At 41.7% G+C, this 21,853-nt stretch overlaps 1 protein-coding gene across 2 annotated transcripts in view; it reads left to right on the top strand.

Moving 5' to 3' along the window:
- Positions 1-13,996, top strand: part of LOC138741224 (SID1 transmembrane family member 2-like) — a 47,192-nt gene extending 33,196 nt beyond the window's left edge. For both annotated transcript variants that reach the window (XM_069894966.1, XM_069894965.1), the window contains 3 exons: positions 2,049-2,159; positions 8,031-8,144; positions 9,991-13,996. In XM_069894966.1, coding sequence (XP_069751067.1) covers positions 2,049-2,159; positions 8,031-8,144; positions 9,991-10,053 — 288 coding nt within the window. In that variant the 3' untranslated portion in view covers positions 10,054-13,996. The remainder of the gene's footprint in view (positions 1-2,048; positions 2,160-8,030; positions 8,145-9,990) is intronic.
- Positions 13,997-21,853: the final 7,857 nt, after the last annotated feature.

The raw sequence follows: 21,853 nt of genomic DNA, 5'->3' as shown, positions 1-21,853 counted from the left end.
GGCGAGGCCAGCATTTATTGTCCATCCTGAACTGCTCTTGAGGAAGTGGTGGTGAGGCACCTTCTTGAGCTGCTGCTTGTCCTGGTTAATATTTTTCGCCCCATATCCCTCTGAACCTTTTCTATCCATGTACCTGTCTAAATATTCTTTAAATGTTGAAATTGTACCTACCTCCACTCCCTCTGGTAACTCGTTCCACATACCCACCAACCTCTGTTGGGGTTGGGGCGAAATGAGGGGTCCCTTATAAATCTTTCCCCTTTGACCTTAAATCTTGTACCATCTTGTTTTCTATTCCCCTACTCTGGAGTTGGTGGGGGGAAGAGAAAGGCCATGGCCCTTTATCTTGTATGTACCGCTCATGATTTTATAAACCTCTATAATTACCTCCGTCAGCCTCTGATGTTGCAGGGAGAAAAGCCCAACCTACCCATCCTTTCCTTGTAACTGAAGCCCTACAGTTCTATCAACACTCTCGAGGATCTTTACTGCACACTTTTTACAGGTTAAAATCATTCCTTTAGCTGAGTGACCAATATTCAAGATTCCTTTATTGCCGTGTAATAGTACTGAACACATAATATTACACTAAATTGCCTTTTTCCTGTCTCAAGACAAAGAGTTGCCATTAGTGTCATCGGCACTCCTTACAGAAAGAGAAGAAAAAGAGTTGCTGAGTATTGCACACTGTATTCAGTGTGGTCTCACCTGTACAGTTTAATATAATGTCACTGTGCTCTTGTACTCAGGAACACCTTCACCATCCCATCTGCCTGTGCAGCCACTTTCATGGAACTATGTACCCTGAATTCTTCGGGCAATTGATTTGTGTTGATATTTGCTGTTGAATGTCTGTTTCTGATGATATATTCAGCACTTTATCCAAGATTCCTGGATTTGACTACATCTTCTACACAGTTTATATGTAGATCCAAAGTTTTTCTCTGCTTTCCAAAATGAGGTTAATTTTTTTTGCCTTTATGGGTCCAACTAGCTTCTTAATTTCTTTTCAAGCTTGTCTCACAATATTAATTTTAATCTTGCTCATCTGATGAGAAATTGGTGCCATTGATTATTTGCCCTAGTATTTAGTTTGGACCAATAATATTGGGTTTCAGCATATATCCATTTGCTCACATTTGATCTTTGGCTCAGGAAGGCATCAAGCAGATGATGGACATCTCTCCGAAGTGTGCAGTGCAGTGAAAACCCATCAGCACATGTAAGACCTTTAGCCACTGTGCTACACAAATGGGAGCTTGAGGATCGGGTTTGTTGGAGATCCAATAGTCTGTTGATGTGGTCCATGATAAAGGAAAAGAGTGTCACATGGGACTCCTTGCAGTACGTGAGAAAGAGAACCTTCAGTGCTTCTGTAGCTGCACAGACTCCTGTTTGATTCATCGGCATCCCGTGCTCTAGATCCAAACCTCTGACATCATCAGGAAACCTTCAGTGTCTGAGGCCCTTCTTGCCCTAGGCACCCTCTTGAATACAGGCTCTGATATAGGGTTCCCATGAGCCAGTCTCCAGCAGCCCTCAGCCTGTGCGGGTCCCCTGATAGCGTCGCCTGCAGCTTGTATGGATCCCTCAGTCACTGAGCCCCATGCTGGTCCACTACTGTGGTCACCGTCCGGTAGGATTGGCTCCTCTTCGTCTCAATGGGGGAAAAAGGTCTTAAGCCAGCAGGACAGCGTCTTTAATGAATGAGAGGCCCATTCAATGGTCTGACAGCAGCAAAGAAATTATTCTTGAATCTAGAGATGTGTGTTTTCAGACTTGTGTATCCTCTGCCTGACAGGAGGGGCAGGAAGAGGAGAGTGTGACTGGGCTGGGACGTGTACTTTAAGATGCTGGGTGCATTGCCGAAAATGCTGGAGGTGAGGATAGAATGGCAGGGAACATTGGAAGGCCTGAGCTGAGTTCCCAATACTACAGTATTGGGAAGTATTTCACTACAAAGTGATGTCACAGCAGAGTGAATTTAATTGAGTATTCTCTGTCGAATTGTTGGATATTTTATGGCTGTTTGTTTCTTGTGTCCCCAGTTACGGAGTGGTGAGCACATCCGGCCTATTCCACTGATCTGTATCATCTGCACAGCTGTGGTCTGGGGTTTTGCTCTCTTTTTCTTCTTTCAAGGTCTCAGCACATGGCAGGTAAGATCATTACCTCTTAATCCAGTCGATTGCGATTCAGTTTGTCATTTTATTTCTGCATAACCCTGGAAGCTTCCTTCCTCACCTATGCTATCAGAACTTGATCCTGATGACAAACTACGAATACCACACCCTTCCTATCACAGATTATCTAACTAACTGAATTTTAGAAGCTTATTTTTCAGCACTTCTACAGGAATATAACATAAGTCTTAAAATTTTGAACCTTGTTTCCAAATCGGTCTCACCCATCCTTTTTATTTCCACAATCCCCTTCAATCTTACAACTATTTGTGATCTCCTGTCCCCTTCCAATTCTGCCTCTTGATTATCCCCAAATTTAACCTATCAGTGTCTTGAAGCTACAGTATCAAGAATAAAGGTAGAAAATGCTGGAAGCACTCAGCAGGATGGGCAGTGTTGAGTGAGGAGAGAAACAGAATTAGTGTTTTAGGTCAAGGATCAAAATGAGAAAACAAATGTCTTGAGTTGGAGAGAGAAGGGGAAGGGTGTAGAGAGCAGAGGCAATGGCTGTGATAGGGTGAATTAGATTGTGTCAAGTAAAATATAAATCCAATGAGATATAATTAGCATCCAACCAGAAGTTTAAAAATAGTGCTATGTACAAATAACTGTGTGCAAATAAAAACCAGTGCATTCAGCAAGCAAACAATTATAAAAATACTGACAATATAATTGATTGCAGTACCACTCAGCACTGTGATTTAAGCAGGGTCACAGCCACGGGGGTGGGGGGGGGGGTGGGGTGGAGTTCTTTTTGAGCCTGTTGGTTTGAGAGTGAAGAATCTTTGAGTGCTTATAGGATGGAAGAAGAGTAAAAAGTCCGTAGTTAGTGTGAAATGAATCCTTGATGATCCTCTTTTCCCTGTATTCCTGATATATGGTCTCAATGGTGGGCAATTGGATACTGATAATCAGTTGGGCAGTTTTCACCACCCGCTGAAGTGGTTTACAGTCCAATACAAGACAATTGCCATACCACAATGAGATACCATAGGTAAAGGTGCTCTCAATGGTACAGCAGTAAAAATCCATCAATATCCTGGGACAAAGCTGTACTTTCTCCATGCTCCACAGGAAATAAAGGGGCTGTTGCGATTTTGGATCAGGATGGAGGGGTTCAGGGACCAGGTGAGAACATTTGAAATGTGAACACCAAGGAATTGAAGTTTGATACAAGTTCCACTGCAACTCCATTGACGTAAATAGGAGCATGAGTGTAGCTTCCAGCACGCCTGAAGTCCACAATGATCTCCTTGGTATTCTGAGTGTTAAGTGCCAAGTTGTCGTCACACCAGGCGGCCAGGTGCTGGATCTTGTCCCTATAGGCTGTCTCATCATCATCCCCTCTGATCAGACAACCACCACGGTGTCATCTGCGAACTTGATATATGGAATTAGAATCAATTGCAGGAACGTAGTTATAGGTGAAAAGGGAATACAGGAAAAGGCTCAAGGTGAGAATGGAAGAGAAGAGATTGCCTAATTTAACAGATTGGGCCTTAGACTTTCTGACTAATAGACCCCAATTGCACGAGGATGAGCTGATACCAAGCTGGTGAAGTTTGGAGGGAATCACAGTACTGAATGTCAAACTAAAGTCAAGGAACAGTATTCTGACACAAGAGTTGGAGCTGTCAAGTTAGAGTGAAGTGCCATGGAAATGGCATTCTCAACCTATTGATGAGAGTCCAGAGTGATGGGCAAACAGGATTTCAAATGTGATAGAACCAGTCTCAAAGCACTTTGCAATGATGGGGGTGAGTGCAGTTGGACAGAAGTCATTCAGACTCGTGGCGGGGGGACGCTTCGGCATTGGCATGACGGTGGCAATCTTGAAGCTATCGGGAACAACTGTCTGGGTCAGGGACAGATTGAAAATGCCCATGAAGATCCGGCCAACTGTTCTGCACAGACTCTAAGCACACGGCCAGGTATACCACCTGGACCAGCTCCCTTCTGTACATTCACCCTCCTCAGGATGGCCCAAACATCAGAGGTGGAAAGTAAGAGAGGCAGTTCATCTGGAAGATCCACTTTGAAGCTGGAAGGGGGCACAGTACTAGGTGGTTTATAGTCTGTAATGATCTGTATGCCATGCCACATGCGCCGGGGGTCCGAGGAGATTAAATGCTCTTCACTCTTTTGTTTATATGTATGTTTATCCTGAGAGATTTCCCCTCCTTGGGTTGGCTCTGGCTGAGCTGTAAGTCTTCAAATCTCCAGATCTGAAAGCAAAATCTGTCTTTGAGCAGACCGTGAACCTCACTGTTCATACATGGTTCTTGATTAGCAAAAATTTTTATTTGTTTTTGTGATGTCATGCCATCCACACACTTGAGGACAGAGTTGGAATATAAATCAATATTAATCTGAGAGTTTGTGGTAGCATCTGTAGCAAACACACTTCAATCCGCATGTGAAAATGTTGCTGAAGACCAAAGTCAACTTAATAGGCTTCATTGTGGGTTTTACATATTTAATGACTGGGCTATACTTGGGGAAACAAATAATGAAAGATGGTCAGACTGTCCCAGGTGAGGGATGGTAGTGGTTTTGAAAGCATCAGCCATATTTGTATAAACATGATCTAAAGTTTTATTTCCCCTCATACATGATACATTTTGTTGTCATTGGTAGCAATTACTTTAAATATTGTCATTTGGGAACAGAGAAAGATTAAGAAAATAATAAAGCAAACTGAAACACTGGAGGTATGACAGAGACACAGTACATTCAAAAACTGGTCTAAATGTATTGTACCATGTATGAATGGCTGCAGCATTAGAAACAAGGTGGATGATCTTGGTGTACAGCTACAGGTTGAAGGTACAATGCTGTGGCCACTACGGAATTATGGCTGAAGGATTGATGTCATTGGGAGCTGAATGTTCAAGGATACACGGTGTATTGCAAGGATAAGCGGGGAGGTAGAGGGGGTGGCGTGGCTCTGCTGGTAAGCAACAATATTAAATCATTGGAAAGAAGGGACATTGGATCAGAAAAAGTAGAATCCTTACGGGTTGAGTTAAGGATTGGTAAAGTTAAAAGGACATTAATAGTTATATACAGGCCCCCAAACAGCAGGTGGGATGTGGATTAAAAAATACAACTGGAAATATATAAGGCATGTCAGAAGGACAGCATTACAATAATCATGGGGGATTTCAACATGAAAATAGATTGGGAAAGTCAGGTCGTAACGGGATCTCAGGAGAGCGAGAGTTTGTGGGATGCCTATGGGATGGTTTTTGGAGCAGCTTGTTGATGACCCCACCAGAGAATTGGCAGTTCTGGAATGGGTGCTGTGTAATGAACCAGAGATAATTAGAGAGCTTAAGGTAAAGGAGGAGGCAGTGATCACAATATGATTTAATTCACTTTGAAATTTGAAAGGGAGAGGCTGGGGTCCAATGTGTCAGTATTTTAGTGGAGTAAAGGAAATTGCAGTCACATGAGAGAGGAACTGGCCAAACACACTAATGGGGAAGGTCGTGGATCAGCAATGACTGGAGTTCATGCACAAAATGAGGAAAGTGCAGGAAAGGCATGTACAAAAATAAAGAAATTTGTAAATGGGGAAAAATGAAACAATTATGGCTGACGAAGGAAGTTAAAGCCAAAATAAAAGCAAAAGAGAGGGCATACAGGAAGTAAAAATAAGTGGGAAGATAGAGGTCTGGAAAACCTTTTTAAAAACAGAGAAAATAACTAGGAAGGAAAAGATAAATTATGAAAGGATGTTAGCAAGAAATATCAGAGGATACTAAACATTCTCATTCTTTAAATAAATAAATAGAGTAAAAGAATGACCAAAGTAGATAAAGACCGTTAGAGAATGATGCTGGAAAAATTGTAATGGGAGATGAGAAACTGGCAGAGGAACTGAATGAATATTTTGGATCACTCTTCACCGTGGAAGACATTAGAAGCATACCAGACTCTCATGGCTCTTTCAGAAGAAAAGTGTGACCAAGATCACAAGAATACTTGGGAAGCTAAATGGTCTAAGAGTAGACAAGTCTCCTGGACCAGATGGAATGCACCTTTGGTTCTGAGGGATAGCATTCAAGAGCAGGGATATAATGTTGAGACTCTGTGGAGGCATTTTTAATGATCTTCCAGTAATCAATGGATTCTGGCATGGTTCCGGTGGATTGGAGGATTGCAAATGACACTCCGCTGTTTAAGAAGGAAGTGAGGCAGCAGAAAGGAAATAATAGACCTATTAGCCTGACGACAGTGATTGGAAAACTGTTGGAGTCTATTGTCAGGGATGAGAATATAGAATATGTGGAAGTGCATGAAAAGTGAAGCCAAAGTTAGCATGGTTTCCTTAAGGGAAAAATCATGCCTGATTTTTTTTTTTAAGAGATCACAAGTGGGATAGACAGAGGAAATGCAGTGGACTTTCAAGAGGCCTTTGACAAGGTGCCACACATGACAAGAGTCTATGGAATTACAGGAAGGATAGAACATTGGGTGGTCAGCAAGAAACAGAGAAGGAATAAAGGGATCCTGTTCTGTTTGGCTACCAGTTACCAGTGGTGTTCTGCAAAGGTCAGTGTTGGGGCTGCTTCTTTTTGTATTTATTTAAAAAAAATTATATATATATAAATATAAATAATTTGGATAATTAAATAGATGGATTTGTGCCTAAATTAATGGTAAGGATACCAAAAGACTGTAGAGAGACTTGGATCGGTTAGGAGAATGGGCAAAGTGGTGGCAGATGAAATACAATGTTGGAAAGAGTAGGGTCATGCAATTTGGTAGAAAAAATAGACGGACAAACTTTTATTTAGAAGGGAGAACATTCAAAATTCAGAGATGCAAAGGGACTTGGGCGTCCTCGTGCAGGATACCCTAAAGGTTGACCTCCAGTTTGAGTTGATGGTGAAGAAGGCGAATGCAATGTTGACATTTATTTCTAGAGGGATAGCATTCAAGAGCAGGGATATAATGTTGAGACTCTGTAAAGCACTGGTGAGACCTCACTTGGTTAGTATGTACAGTTTTGGGTGCCTTGTTTGAAAAAAGACGTACTGGCATTGGAGAGGGTTTAGAGAAGTTTTACAAGAATGATACCAGGAATTAAGGAGTTAGCATATGAGGAGTGATTGTTGGCTCTTAGATCGCACTTGTTGGAGTACAGACGATTGCTGGGGGCGGGGGGCGGGGGGGGGGGGGTGGGGGTGTGATGGAGGTGCAATCTCAGAAGCTTTTTGAATGCCAAAAGACAGAGTAAATGTGGTAAGGATGTTTCCCTTGGTAGGGGATTCTAGGACAAGAAGGCATAGTTAAAGGATAAAAGGGCATCAATTTAAAACAGATGCAGAAAAATTTCTTTAGTCAAGAGGGTCATGAGTCTGTGGAATATGTTGCCACAGGTGGCTGTGGAAGCGAGGTTATTAGGTGCATTTAAGGCAGAGTTTGACAGTTTCTTGATTAGTGAGGGCATTAAGGTTTGCAGAGAGTGGGCCGAATGGGTGGATGAATCAGCTCATGATTAGAATGGTGGTGCAGACTGGATGCGCCAATGGGCATACTTCTGCTCCTGTATCTTGTGATGATGGATGAGGCTCTGTTCCTTCAGCTTACATTAGGGTTAGAGCAAATATCCAAGCCACCTTCAGGCTATCTGCATTGCGAACACTGAATGTGGCGCACTAACATCTGGAGTTCCGTGCCAAACCTCTCCCCTTTCTGCAATTGATCATCGTCCCTCCAATGCCGTATTTGGTGTGAATAATCTGCCTGTAAAGCACGTCATGTTGTTGATTAATGTAATATCTATGGTAGTTTCACATAACATTTCTGTGTGAACTTCTGTTTCCTTTCTCGCTGAAGAAAACTCCTGCTGAGTCCAGAGAGCACAACCGAGAATGTATCCTGCTCGAGTTCTTCGACGATCATGACATTTGGCACTTTTTGTCCTCCATTGCACTATTCGGCTCCTTCCTTGTAAGTAAACATCTCGTGATGAAGGGCTCCAGCCCAAATGCTGACATTTTTTTTCCCAACTGATCTGTTCGACCCTCACGCTCCAGGGTATTGGTGCTTCCATACCAGACTGTGATGCATCCGGTCAGCACATTTTCTACCACACCTCTCTGTAGAAATTTGACAGGGTTTTTGATGTTATGCCAAACCTCCTGAGGAAGTAGAGGCACAGACGTGCTTTCTTCACAATGTCATTGGTGTGTTGGGTCCAGGAAAATTTCCCCGAGATGGTGACTCCCAAGAAGTTAAATTTGCTCGCCCTCTCTGATTTTCCCCCCCAGTGATCACTGCATTGTATATCTCCGGCTTTCCTTTCTTGAAGTCAACAATCACCTCCTTAGTTTTGGTGACATTGAGTGCAAGTTTTCAATTTCCATCCTGTAACCTGATTCATTGTCTTCCATTATACAACCCACTATCTTGGTATTCTTTGGCTTGGCTTCGTGGACGAAGATTTATGGAGGGGTATGTCCACGTCTGCTGCAGTCCAGAGAGCACAACCGAGAATGTATCCTGCTCGAGTTCTTCGATGATCATGATCTTGGTATTACCAATCAGAGAAACTCCCAAAAGCAAAGAACAACACAGGCATTATTTACCAACTTTTTCAAACTTTTGAATTTGGTCTCTATGCTGTGCCCACAGATAGTTTGTAATTTTTCAAGGTGAGCAACCTCTGCAGATCGTGGTGCCTCTTCTAGAAATGAAATGGGGGGGGGGGGGTGAGGGGGGGAGAGCCCAGTGTGTCAGAAGTAGTTAATCAGTTACAGAGAGTGGTTGGTGTTTGACACTCTTTGACAGAGCTGCCTCCTCAGATTAGGAGTGTGTCGGCAAACGTTGGGGATCAGCAATTCTGCTGCCATTGAGGCACCTGGAGATGAGTTTGTGAGTTTCTTGCTGTTTAGTGTTCTGTCTCAAATAGGCTACCCAACAAAAACACAAAGCACAGCAGGTCAAACAGTGTCCTTTATATAGCAAAGATAAAAACACATAAGCAATGTTTTGGGCTTGAGCCCTTCATCAGTGTATGAGAGAATGCCAGCAGGCGTCTGAACAAAAGAGTGGGGGGAGGGGTGGTCATAAAGGCAGGAGGTAGAGAGGGAGGGGACAGCAGTGATCAAGGGGAGGAGGGTTAGCAGTGTGAAGGGAAGGAGAACTGGGAGGTGGGGGAGGAGGAAGAGGAGAGCAGGTTAGCAGAAACTGGAAAAGTCCTTGTTAATGCCATCTGGCTGGCTCTTCAGCCAGATGGCATTAACAAGGACTTTTCCAGTTTCTGCTAACCTGCTCTCCTCTTCCCCCTTCCTTACCTCCCAGTTCTCCCTCCCTTCACACTGTTATCCCTCCTCCCCTTGATCTCTGCTAACCCCTCCCTCCCTTTTCCACCTCCTGCCTTTATGACCACCCCTCCCCAATCCCACCCCCCTTGTTTGCATACCTGCCAACGTTGTTCCGTCCCTTGATGAAGGGCTCAAGCCCAGAGTGAGATCTGTTACCCTGGAGTCAAAGGAAGAGAAGCAGGATGCAGAGCAGTTAGGACACTGTTTGACCTGCTGAGTTTCTCCAGTTTCATGTTTTTTACTTCAACCAGGGTGTCTGCAGAATTTTGTGTTTTACTACTACCCAACATAAAGCTAAATAAAATCACAAATCCTGCAAGACTGAAATGAATGCAGAAACTTTTGGAAAGACTCAGCAGGTCAGGCAGTATCTGTGGAGGGAGCTAATGTTTTGGGTTGATTATGTTCTACTTATAACCACCTACCTCTAGTATCATCCTTGCAAATTTCAACATGTACCTCTTCCTCAGATCTTGCTGACCCTGGATGAAGACCTGGACAATGTACCAAGAGACAAAATCTATGTGTTCTAAGCTAGGCGGAGCTGATGTACGGAACAACGGCCACACTGTGGACTTACCTCCTTCACCTGAGTGAGATCTGTTACCCTGGAGTCAAAGGAAGAGAAGCAGGATGCAGAGCAGTTAGGAGTGAGCTCCAGAGGCAGTGGGGTTAATTATAATACTCTTGCCCCAAAGGCTGTCTTGTCCTGCTTTTCAAACATGTTTACTGTTTCTGATCTTTGCCTCAAATCATTACCCTTTGGCTCAAGAAAGACAATGTGATACTGAGATGTTGGGTTCTCCAGTGTTGATTGGTCATCAGTCCTTTAAGACAATGTCATTGCCATCTTGTTTTCCAATTTTACTTCTGCAAGGCTGCTTGTGTTTGAGGGGGAGAAAAAAAAGTTAATTTTATGCAAAGGTTTTAAAATTAAATTAGACTGTAATACTAAAAATGGCAACTATATTCTTCAATGGTAAACACATTTTATCATAATGCCAGTCCAAACCAAAGCCCGATGGCCAAGATGAATGAACGAGACCAGAGAAAGAAGGCATTCCTGGCTTTAGAAACCAAATAGTCCTTTTTGTTGCAGCCTCGCTCAGCGAGTGTTTAGTGGTCCAGGTGCTGGATTGACATTGTATCCTGTTCACTGGAGGTCGCACATCGAGTACAACCCAAAGATTATTTCCCTTCGAGCTCCTGGTGACCAATGGGGGCATCATTAGCTTTAGACACTTTGACAAAACTTGTGGCCAGTTCATTGGACACTGGAAAAAGTGGAATTCAGATCAGAAAAGCTGACTTGAAAGAATGACAGCAGATGATGAACATTGCCCTGCAGTGTTTGCCAGAGATCATTGGTAAAGTCTCAATCCAAAATCTTGCACAAAACTGGCACTCATTTTTTAATTTTTTCAAAAAGAATAATGAAATAATATTTATATGGTGCTTTTATACCATGTTGGTTTAGGATGGAAGTTGGCTTACACTGTATCAGTTCCTTCAAACAGACTAGACTTCTGCAAGTACAGGGTAGGTAAGTTTTAAAATTTGGATGCTGATTGGTAGTTGTTCAGAATTGAATTTCAGCAAATGTTGCTGTACTGTGTGTCATGGCAGTGCTACAGATGAGATTTGAATTTCCAGGCAATTTTACTTTTTGCTGGGTATAATTGGAAAATATTCTCTCCCCTACCTTCATGTTGACCATTTGAAGAATTTTCCCCAGACTTCAGAACTGTGTAAGCTCCTTTGTCGTCTGTTCCAAGGCTTAAAATTTCCCTTTAGCTATTGCGCTAACTTAATGTGGTTTGTCATAGTCATTTTTCGCAAAGTGTTGAGCTTCCCAGAACTTGACTGGGAGATGGTCACACAGATCTGAATGATATTGCACAATGGGCATTTCCAGTGCACTCCCTACGTTGGATTTCAAAACTTGTTTGTATACCCACTCACAAAGCCTCCTCTGTTTAGCTTTCTTGGCCCTACTGTAGTGGTAGGTATGCACCTGATAATTGCATGAGTGCAGCTTTAACCCACAGGCTGTCTTTAAATAGGCATTGACATTAGCAGTGATGACGATGTCCATTTGAGGATCCCTCTGATTGGAAATGTGATTATAGGGCTCCATGATGTTTCAGATGCCTGATTCCCTTTTTTTTTTACTGTAATTGCTCTTTGTGGAGCAAGTGATGTGATTTTGCACAAAATATCCCAAATGCCAATCTTTACAAAGTGTATAATTTATTATCGAAGATGTAAGTTTTCATCATTTGGAATTCTTGCAGCAATTAACTTGTTCTATATATAGTGCACCACCGTGAACTGCATTCATAAAATGCGCATTAGGGTGTTAGAGAATAATTCTTGCAAAGTTTCTGTGTGGTTTTGCAGAACAAGGATAATGGCTGAACCCCTTATTAAATGGATAGCCAGAATTTACTTTTTAGAAAGTAGAAAAGAGCATTTGTTGATATAAATGGAATGAATGCCACTGAATTAAATCTCAGTCCTATGGTTGGAGTTAGAATTACAATGTGCCTAAGTTTTCAGAACATTTTGATCTTGGCTGGTTCAGGAAATTGTTCAATGTTTTGAATGTTTATTTTTTAAGAAAATCCTTTCTTATGAGTTGAACTTTTTTATTTCCTTTTTGGTATTTTATATTTGCAGAGGCTCAGATTTCATTCAAGAGTGTATTGAGACAGTGAAAGAGGTTGCATATGTGGGGTTTAGTGAATCTAAATCTCTAGAAGTATTAGGATTTGGTCACAAGATTACAATTACAAGATTGACATGGCTGATTCCTTTTTTACACTTGAATTGTTCTTTGTGGAGCAAGTGTCCTGCTACCCCTCCCTACTGCCAATGAACCTTTAACTGGGCAAAACGTAGATGGGCAGGTCGACTTCTGGAGTTCATGAGGATGAGCAAACTATACATTTGTGGGGACCGAAGTGGTTATTTTGCTGTTTTTTTGGGAGGGGGGAGAATCACATTTTAGAAAGTTAAATACAAGGCCATCACCCACAAGATCAAAAGAGCATATTTTGGAGAGATGAAAATATGGAACTTGCATCCACAGAAAGGAATTGACTTGATTGGCACTACTGCATAACAGGAAGGTCTGAGAGGACAAGAGTGAGAGGATTGTACCAATTTAACTTGTACCACGGTCCAAGTAATCACTGACTTGAGTGGGTCACTCTGATTGCCCTGGTTTGATGTTGAATTGTATCAAACTTGCTGCTTTCAGCTGGGCTGCTTGGGAATAAAATGTTAGCCAGCCTTAAAACTTCAATGGCCAAATCCCACCCAATGCAGTTGGCAATGTTGGCTGCAGAAATGGCAAATTATGGACAAATGTTGAAGTGCTAATGCTCTGTACTTTTCTGGCTTCATTTCAGAATGGGTTTAGATCCCCTATTGTCTCTCACCTTAATATAGAAGGATGCAGAATAGCAGAGACAAGTTCTCACCTTAGAAAGGCTCTGTGCAAAACTCTAGCCATTGGAACAGGTAACTCACAGTGGAAAAAGTGGACTAGTTAGAATGTGCTGACTGGGATAGAACAAGGAGATGGACTAATGTGCATCCAAGACTACTTTGTATCAATGAGTGTGGCACTGGATCTACACCCACTCTGAGACCTGAACTTTTATCAGCAAAGACGTATTGTTCAGTCTTGTTTACAACCACAATCTTACAGAGATCACCAAATAGGGACAAAAGATGAGGACCTTCTCCATTTCGTTTAATATGCAATGCACATAACTATAGGCTGGGAGATGATGCATTGCTCACGATATTGTTCATGATGCCTTCTTGAACAAAAGTTATCATACCCAGGTTTATGAAACTATTCCAATGCAATCAAGGGAAGACTACTGGGGATCAGCAACTTTCAACAAAAGGTGAAGATTGTGGTGAATGGGTACTTTATTTCCTGCCTATTTCTGTTGTCAAACCATATGGTTTTTATGTTGTATGCCATAGCAGCATGTATGTGTCTGACTCAACAGCAGAGGCATTAAATATTATTGGGGTGGTGAGAGTCAAGATGTAGCTTTGCACTGTTCTATGTTGTTTAATTCCTGGGTGCTTTTCAAATATTTTGCAAAGTGGAGATATTTGATACCTTTTTTCAACAAGGCAATTAATCAGGATTGTGAAAAATTACAGATACATCTCATCCAAAGAACCGTCCATCCAATAGTTCAGACTGTTAATAGGGTTTCTGCACAATGGTCTTTGATCGTCCTGGCCTTTTCAGCCTTGTTAAGGTAAAAGGTTGAGGGGTTCATTTTGTTTACAAAGCACAAAAACAAAATCATGTCTTTGTGGCAAAGCAACCTTTGATTTTCAACCATTACTAAAATTTGTCTGATTAATTTTACTTCTGCTGCGATGTGTTATTTCAATGAAAGAGGTAATGTCACAGAAAATCATTATAATAAAAGTTAAAGTTTATTTTGTGTTTTTTTTTTAGTCTCTTGTTTCAGCTTTCCTACTGAATGTATAGCAGGAGCCACCATCTTGTAGTTTTGGGTTGATTCCGTACATTTATGACCTAGTCACTGAATTTGAAAATAGTAAGGTCTTTGTGTAAATGCAAGAAGCAGCAGCTTTCCAACCTGTTCTCCAGGACACTCACTATTTCTGTTCAATGGACTGGGAACTCGAGCCACTATGTAACTTTTCTGTTTGCCATAGCGAATCTCCACAGGGCAAATGTTCTAAAGGAGAATCAGCTGATTCCAAATAGCCCTTGGATCATATCAACAGGTGCTCTCCTTTGATATGATCAGGAACACATGGTTGCTTTACTGACATGCCAAGGAAGGTCAGATACTTGGGAGAAGTCAAAGGTGCCTTCAACAAACATTGATATGCAGGAATCCTGCAGGCAAGTCTTGTAAGTATTAATTTAAAGCTTTTAAAATTATAGATTATTTCTAATTTTTATAATGTAGAACTTTTATATACCAAATCCATTTGAGAGGTCAGTTAAATTCGACAGTGAGAGAGTTGGTCACCTTCGTACTTTCAGTAGAAATTTCCTTTTGCTTATTTTGCAGGTTTTCCATTCTTCTGCAGTGGAAAGATTTTGAATGTCCAAAATAAATGTACACTTTTTGTTGAATGCCAATCAAAATTATAGACCATAAAGAGCAGCAGAAATGGAACAATTCAGCCCATTGAGTCAGCTTCACCATCCAAATTGTGGCTGGTATATTGTATTCTCAACCCCATACTCCCATCTTTTCCCCCATAACCTTTTACTAATCAAGAACTATCAACCCTTGCCTTAAATATATCCAATGACAGCCTTTACATATTCATCACTTTTCCGCAAAAGAAGTTTCTTCTAGTCCCTTTGCAAAAATGTCATCCTTTTATTCTGACGCTGTGCCCTCTGGTCCTGGGTTCTCCCACTACTGGAAGCATCCTCTCCATGTCGACTCTGCTCAGGCCTTTCAGTATTAGGTCGGTTTCAGAGTTCCCCTCTTGCCCTCCAACGAGTACAGGCCCAGAGCCATCAAACACTCCCCATGTGTTAACCCTTTTATCCTCTGGATCATTCTCATAAGCCTCCTCTGGATCCTCAATGCCACTACATCTTTCCTTAAATAAAGAGCCCAAAATTGCTCACAATGCTTCAAATGAAGTGTGACCAAAACATCCTTGCTTTTATCTCCTGTCCTCTCAAAATGAATGCTAACCTAGCCATTACCTTCCTTACTACCAACTCAACCTGCAAGTTAACCTTGAGTAAATTCTGTACTTGGACTCCCAGTTCCTTTTGGACCTCTGCTTTCTGAATTCTCTCCCCATTTGGAATAGTGTTTTCATACATTTCTTCCTCCAAAGGTCATGACCATGCTGTATATCATCTGCTGCTACTTTTGCCCATTCTCTCACTGTCCAAGTCCCTCTGCAGACTCCCTGCTTCCTCAACAGTACTTTCCCTTCCACCTATCTGAGTATCAAGATAAGGCATATCAATAGATTTTATTTCATTTGCTACCATAACCACCTCCAATGTAAAAGCAAGTATTTCTCTATATACACAGGTAGACATTATGTTCTCTGAAATGGTTAATGTTACAGTAATATTAACAAATGATAAGAAGGTTGTATCCATTCCAGTCAGCTCCCAGGAACCAAATGAGGTACACAGACTTCAGTTTGTGTTGATCTGCTAAACATCCTTTGCAACATATTCAGAATCCAAGTTCCAATCAATCACTCATTTAATTTGTACAGTGTTATAAATGCACCCTGCTTCATAATTAAAATTGATTCCTTCTCCATGAAGCAGTTCACCATCCAATGTGATAACCGCGAACATGAATTTGATTTCATTTTCTGTACCATCCTCGTACTCGTCTTTCTGGATCCTGCACTGCTCCAGGAACAACAAGCTTCCACAACTGTACTTCACCTTTTGAATATGATATTCACTGGGCCACACTAATGGCAACTCTTTGTTAAGTACATTTTCCATTTTATTAAATGACAAAACAATCATGTACATGGTTCAACAATTCTGCCCTTCCTATTTCTTCCCTTCATCAGTTTCATTCCAATGGCATCCACTTTTGACATTTCCTTTAGTCATTTAACCTTTCCTGTTTTCCCTTATCACAAATCCTCTTTTTTTTTTGCATCAATTTAACAGTTGTTTATATTTTTACCACAGATCTAATGAAAAGCCAACTTGAACCTACAAGTGCCTTTTCGCTCTCCACTAACACTGCCCAATTAGTATTTTCAAACATTCATTTCTGATTTTTGCTTTGTGCATGCTCCACTTTCCCAAAGATGTAACTTCATTTGACAAACAAGAATCAGTCACCATCCCTTTATCGTTCTATTCACGCAACACTTTCAGTACAAGGGCAGCACCAGATCAAGGAGGTAGTTTACTGCCACCTTCGAGGATTATTGAGCTGAGAATAAATACTGGCCTTTTCAAATGCTCGAAATAGAATTAGTTTTAACCCATGCTTAGAAAAGGCTAATGTTCCTACTCTTCTGCAGGAACATTAAAGTTTACTCCCACATTTCATTAAACCCTGCACAAAGCTTTTGCAATAGTTTTTGTGTATATTAAAAAAAATTATAAAGCACTTGCATTTAAGGTGAGAGAGTAAAATTTAAAGATGTTCAGGGCAAGGTTTTTTTTTATATACATACAGTGGTGGGTGACTAGAACAGGCTGCCGATGAGTAGTGATGAACCAAATATTAGTAGCATTTAAGAGACTTTTAGATAGACAGATGATGATAGGGAATTGAGGGCCATGCATCATATGCAAACAGCAGTTTTACTTAAACTGGGGCAATGCAGGCAGCAGTTTTACTTAAACTTGGGCATCCTGTTTGTCATTGATACAAGGGTCTGTCATGCATTTGGTTCACAGACATAGGGGGCTGCCTTCTCCACCTGTTTTCTGGAGACAGGTAGTTGAGCCCTATGAAACAGGACTTGAGTCCTGCCTGTTCTTGTGTTGCACTGTTCTACATTCTTGTCAAAGATTGTGGGCAATTTAACATTCTTTTGTGGCATTGTAAAGGATTCTGGGACTTTTGCTGTAAAAAAAAAAAAAAATTCGCCAAGATGGAATGCAAAGGATTATGGGACTGTAGTTGTAGAAGTAACTAAGAGTTTCATTTCCCTAGAAATCAGTTGTAAACCCTCTCTTATCTGTAAGGGAGTACAAACCGCAAAACTTTGCAAGTTTCTGTTGAATTATTAAGGTAACTAACGAATTCCAATTTCATGAATAAATGTAAAGCTGTTTCCAATTAGCAAGAACATGTGAAACATGTAGACATTGATCCAATTTACTATATTAGTTGACCCCTTTTAGACTGGTCTTTGAGAAAGGACAAAGTACTAGAGAAGAGTCACTGACTTTTCCTATTGCCCCTTCTATCCCGCTATAAACTGTTTATATTTTAAACTGGTTCTGTGGTTCTGCAGTATTCTTTATTTACAGTTAAGTTTGCAGCATGGGCAAACATTTATGATAGCCTAGTCAGCAGGATCTAATCCGAGATTTCAGACAGAGTTGAAATGCACCTTCGGAACCCTTGAGCCCGTACTCCATAGCCAATTCCCAGGAACACTCTGGTTCCCTGCTGAGATCTGAAAAAGAACTAGAGAGTGAAGACAAGGTAAAAAGAAAAAAAAAGTGATTTTTGACTTTTTTTTGCATAGATCTGTTAGCCTGGGTAAAAGGTACTGTTAACTAATTTGGAAAGTAGGCTGGGGAAATGGAACAGACTATGGACTAAAGTGATGGGGTACAACAAATTTGTTAAGAATAGAATTCTGCTTATTATTGCATTGTTTGTTACTCTGGTTTAAAAAAAAAAATCTTATTGTGAGAATCATTTAGGAAAGCAGGTGAAGGAAATGGAACCAGCTCTGGACAAAAGTGATGGGGGCACCCCAGTATAGCAAATGTGTTATTTGCATCGAAACCATGGTAAAGACTGCCATTACTTGTCGGCAGTTGTGACTGAGAGACTAGGAAATAAAGTATGGCAGCAGGCAATAGGAGAGAGACCAATGGCAAACATTGATTTTTCTCTTGATGAGGACCATAATTATGATATTGTCCTGATTGGTCAGATTTGTGGGATAGAGAAGCTGCCAGGAAAGGCAGGACTCAAGTCCTGTTTCATAGGGCTCAACTACCTGTCTCCAGAAAACAGGTGGAGAAGGCAGCCCCCTATGTCTGTGAACCAAATGCATGACAGACCCTATGAAAAAAGGAATTATGGCCCACATCCTCTCCCATCTACCAATAACTTTTCAGTGTGTATGTGTTTGGGGGGGGGAGGGGGGAAGAGGATACTGGCATAGGGTCTGCCCTTCTGAACAAAGGAAGTAATTTAGGATATAGAATCAAATGAAGCTAGCCAACAGGATGAAGAATGTGGAACATGAGTGCTATAGCGAAAACAGAGCAATAACAAATGAAGCATGACAAGCAGGAGGAATAACACGTGTGTTATAATGTAGTTTGGGTTCCCAATTAAATGTCTGGCATATCAACCTTGCTTGGTAACCATAGTGAGGTGAATGATTGGCAGCTTCCGCCCTATCTATTGCCCTTTGTGCAGTATTTTTTTTTAAAGATTCTAAAATTAAACTTTTCTCTAGGAGTTACATAAACTAACCCCGCAAAGTAATTTGAATAAGCTGGATATTAAACTAGAAGGTGCTAAATGGAGGCTTTTAAGTATCATAACTGAAGCCCTGTAGTATGCATTACTCAATAATGAATTGATTAATTGTATTGAATTAAAAATTAAATAGGATATTTAAAGATCACAAATGGTTAAAATTAAAATGAGGAACATGGTATGTTGTAATATTTAGCAGTCCAGCAACATCTACAGAATGTGAAACTGAATTTGCATTTCAGATTAAGTCCTGATATTCCCTATAAAAATGGTAGCGAGCGTAGGAAAGTTGCACTGGGTCTGAAATACATACGCAATTTATAGAAAACAAACATGGGAAGATTGCAACTGGGACGGAATGCACACACATACAGGGTGCAAAAATTAAGTTTACACTCTCTGGCCCAACACCAACCCCCCCCCCAATTTTATAGAGAGAGACTTTTTGCTTTCCCTTCATGATTGACTGATCCATTCTTTTGCTTATCTGCTAATCTGTTTGTGCATGTGAAGTAAATTTTGTTGTGCCAGTGGTTGTTAACATGCATAATAGTACTCTATTACTTTACTATTACTATACGACACCGTGAGCAGGAAAGGGCTTTGGCAAATACTAGAGCGCATCGGATGTCCCCCAAAGTTCCTCAACATGATTATCCAACTGCACGAAAACCAACAAGGTCGGGTCAGATACAGCAATGAGCTCTCTGAACCCTTCTCCATTAACAATGGCGTGAAGCAAGGCTGTGTTCTCGCACCAACCCTCTTTTCAATCTTCTTCAGCATGATGCTGAACCAAGCCATGAAAGACCCCAACAATGAAGACGCTGTTTACATCCGGTACTGCACGGATGGCAGTCTCTTCAATCTGAGGCGCCTGCAAGCTCACACCAAGACACAAGAGAAACTTGTCCGTGAACTACTCTTTGCAGACGATGCCGCTTTAGTTGCCCATTCAGAGCCAGCTCTTCAGCGCTTGACGTCCTGCTTTGCGGAAACTGCCAAAATGTTTGGCCTGGAAGTCAGCCTGAAGAAAACTGAGGTCCTCCATCAGCCAGCTCCCCACCATGATTACCAGCCCCCCCACATCTCCATCGGGCACACAAAACTCAAAGCGGTCAACCAGTTTACCTATCTCGGCTGCACCATTTCATCAGATGCAAGGATCGACAATGAGATAGACAACAGACTCGCCAAGGCAAATAGCGCCTTTGGAAGACTACACAAAAGAGTCTGGAAAAACAACCAACTGAAAAACCTCACAAAGATAAGCGTATACAGAGCCGTTGTCATACCCACACTCCTGTTCGGCTCCGAATCATGGGTCCTCTACCGGCACCACCTACGGCTCCTAGAACGCTTCCACCAGCGTTGTCTCCGCTCCATCCTCAACATCCATTGGAGCGCTTACATCCCTAACGACGAAGTACTCGAGATGGCAGAGGTCGACAGCATCGAGTCCACGCTGCTGAAGATCCAGCTGCGCTGGATGGGTCACGTCTCCAGAATGGAGGACCATCGCCTTCCCAAGATCGTGTTATATGGCGAGCTCTCCACTGGCCACCGTGACAGAGGTGCACCAAAGAAAAGGTACAAGGACTGCCTAAAGAAATCTCTTGGTGCCTGCCACATTGACCACCGCCAGTGGGCTGATATCGCCTCAAACCGTGCATCTTGGCGCCTCACAGTTTGGCGGGCAGCAACCTCCTTTGAAGAAGACCGCAGAGCCTACCTCACTGACAAAAGGCAAAGGAGGAAAAACCCAACACCCAACCCCAACCAACCAATTTTCCCCTGCAACCGCTGCAATCGTGTCTGCCTGTCCCGCATCGGACTTGTCAGCCACAAACGAGCCTGCAGCTGACGTGGACTTTTTACCCCCTCCATAAATCTTCGTCCGCGAAGCCAAGCCAAAGAGCCAAAGAAGAAGTACTCTATTAAGAACACTCCTTTGTCATAAATCTGTCAGCTCCTTGTTAAACAGACCGAGAACAGATATATTGCCCACACCAGTGCCACAGATCCTGAATGAAATTTTTTTTGATATTTTGTATTTTTCCAGCCTTTTGAAAATCCGATAACTGAAATATTACATTCTCTTTCCATGTATTGATTTAGAGTCCTTATTTCCCATTCCTTACACCTTCCCCTCCCTATCCATTAAATTGTACAAATACTAAAATATAAAAATACAAACATACAAAAGCCACCTAAATATCAACAAAGACAACTATCCTCTTCGAAGCTAGAGGTCCCCTCTGATATGAAATTAAAAACTGGTTGGGGGGGGGGGGGGGGAATCATATGTCGCCTGCTCTACATTCCCTATTTCATATTCTTAATCCTTTACCTGCTGGGTCAGATTGTTTCTTTTCTCTAATTCAGTGGGGGTGGGGGGAGTTGTGATTTATATCTGGGCACCTCTGTGCCTCAGATATAGTTGCCAAACTTCAACGAATGTGTCATACCTCTTTTGTAAATTGTAGGAAATTTTCTCCAGGGGAATGCATCATTGTATTTCCATATTCCATTGTGCAATATTTAGCTGGGCGTCAGACTTCCACTTCCTGGCTCCTGACAAGGTGACCTTCACAAACTAAATTTGATGTTTCGACAGTCTAAACTGTACTTACCCAATATCCCCTAGAAGGTACATCTCTGGATCCTGTGGAAAATCCACCTTTGTAATTTTTTTCCGGGGTCCCCCAGGTCTTCCCAGAAGGCTCTCACCCTTCTACACAGCCAGGTGGAGTGGACAAAGGTTCCTACCTCCACATTGCACCTGAAGTATATTTCTGAAATGTCTGGCTTTGACTTGTAATTTTTGCAGTGTGAGGTACAACTGATGCAACCAAAAAAAAATTAGCATTCTTCTGGCATTAACAATTCCCATCAGGCTATTCAAACACAAATCTTCCCACCATCGTTGATCAATTGTTATGCCCAAGTCTGACTTCCATCTTTCCCTTGACCGATGTAAGCCTGGCTTGGGCCTTCATTTTGGATTATGGAAACATCCTAGAGAGAAATTGACACACAATCCCTTTTCAAATTAGAGTCTCCATGTCACTACAGTCAGGTAGAGTCATTGTTAGACCCAGTTTGTCCCTTAAGGAAGATCTTAATT

This window comes from Narcine bancroftii, chromosome 8 (genome assembly GCF_036971445.1).
Source record: "Narcine bancroftii isolate sNarBan1 chromosome 8, sNarBan1.hap1, whole genome shotgun sequence".
Classification (NCBI taxonomy): domain Eukaryota; kingdom Metazoa; phylum Chordata; class Chondrichthyes; order Torpediniformes; family Narcinidae; genus Narcine; species Narcine bancroftii.
This window is presented reverse-complemented; position numbering and strand designations above follow the sequence as displayed.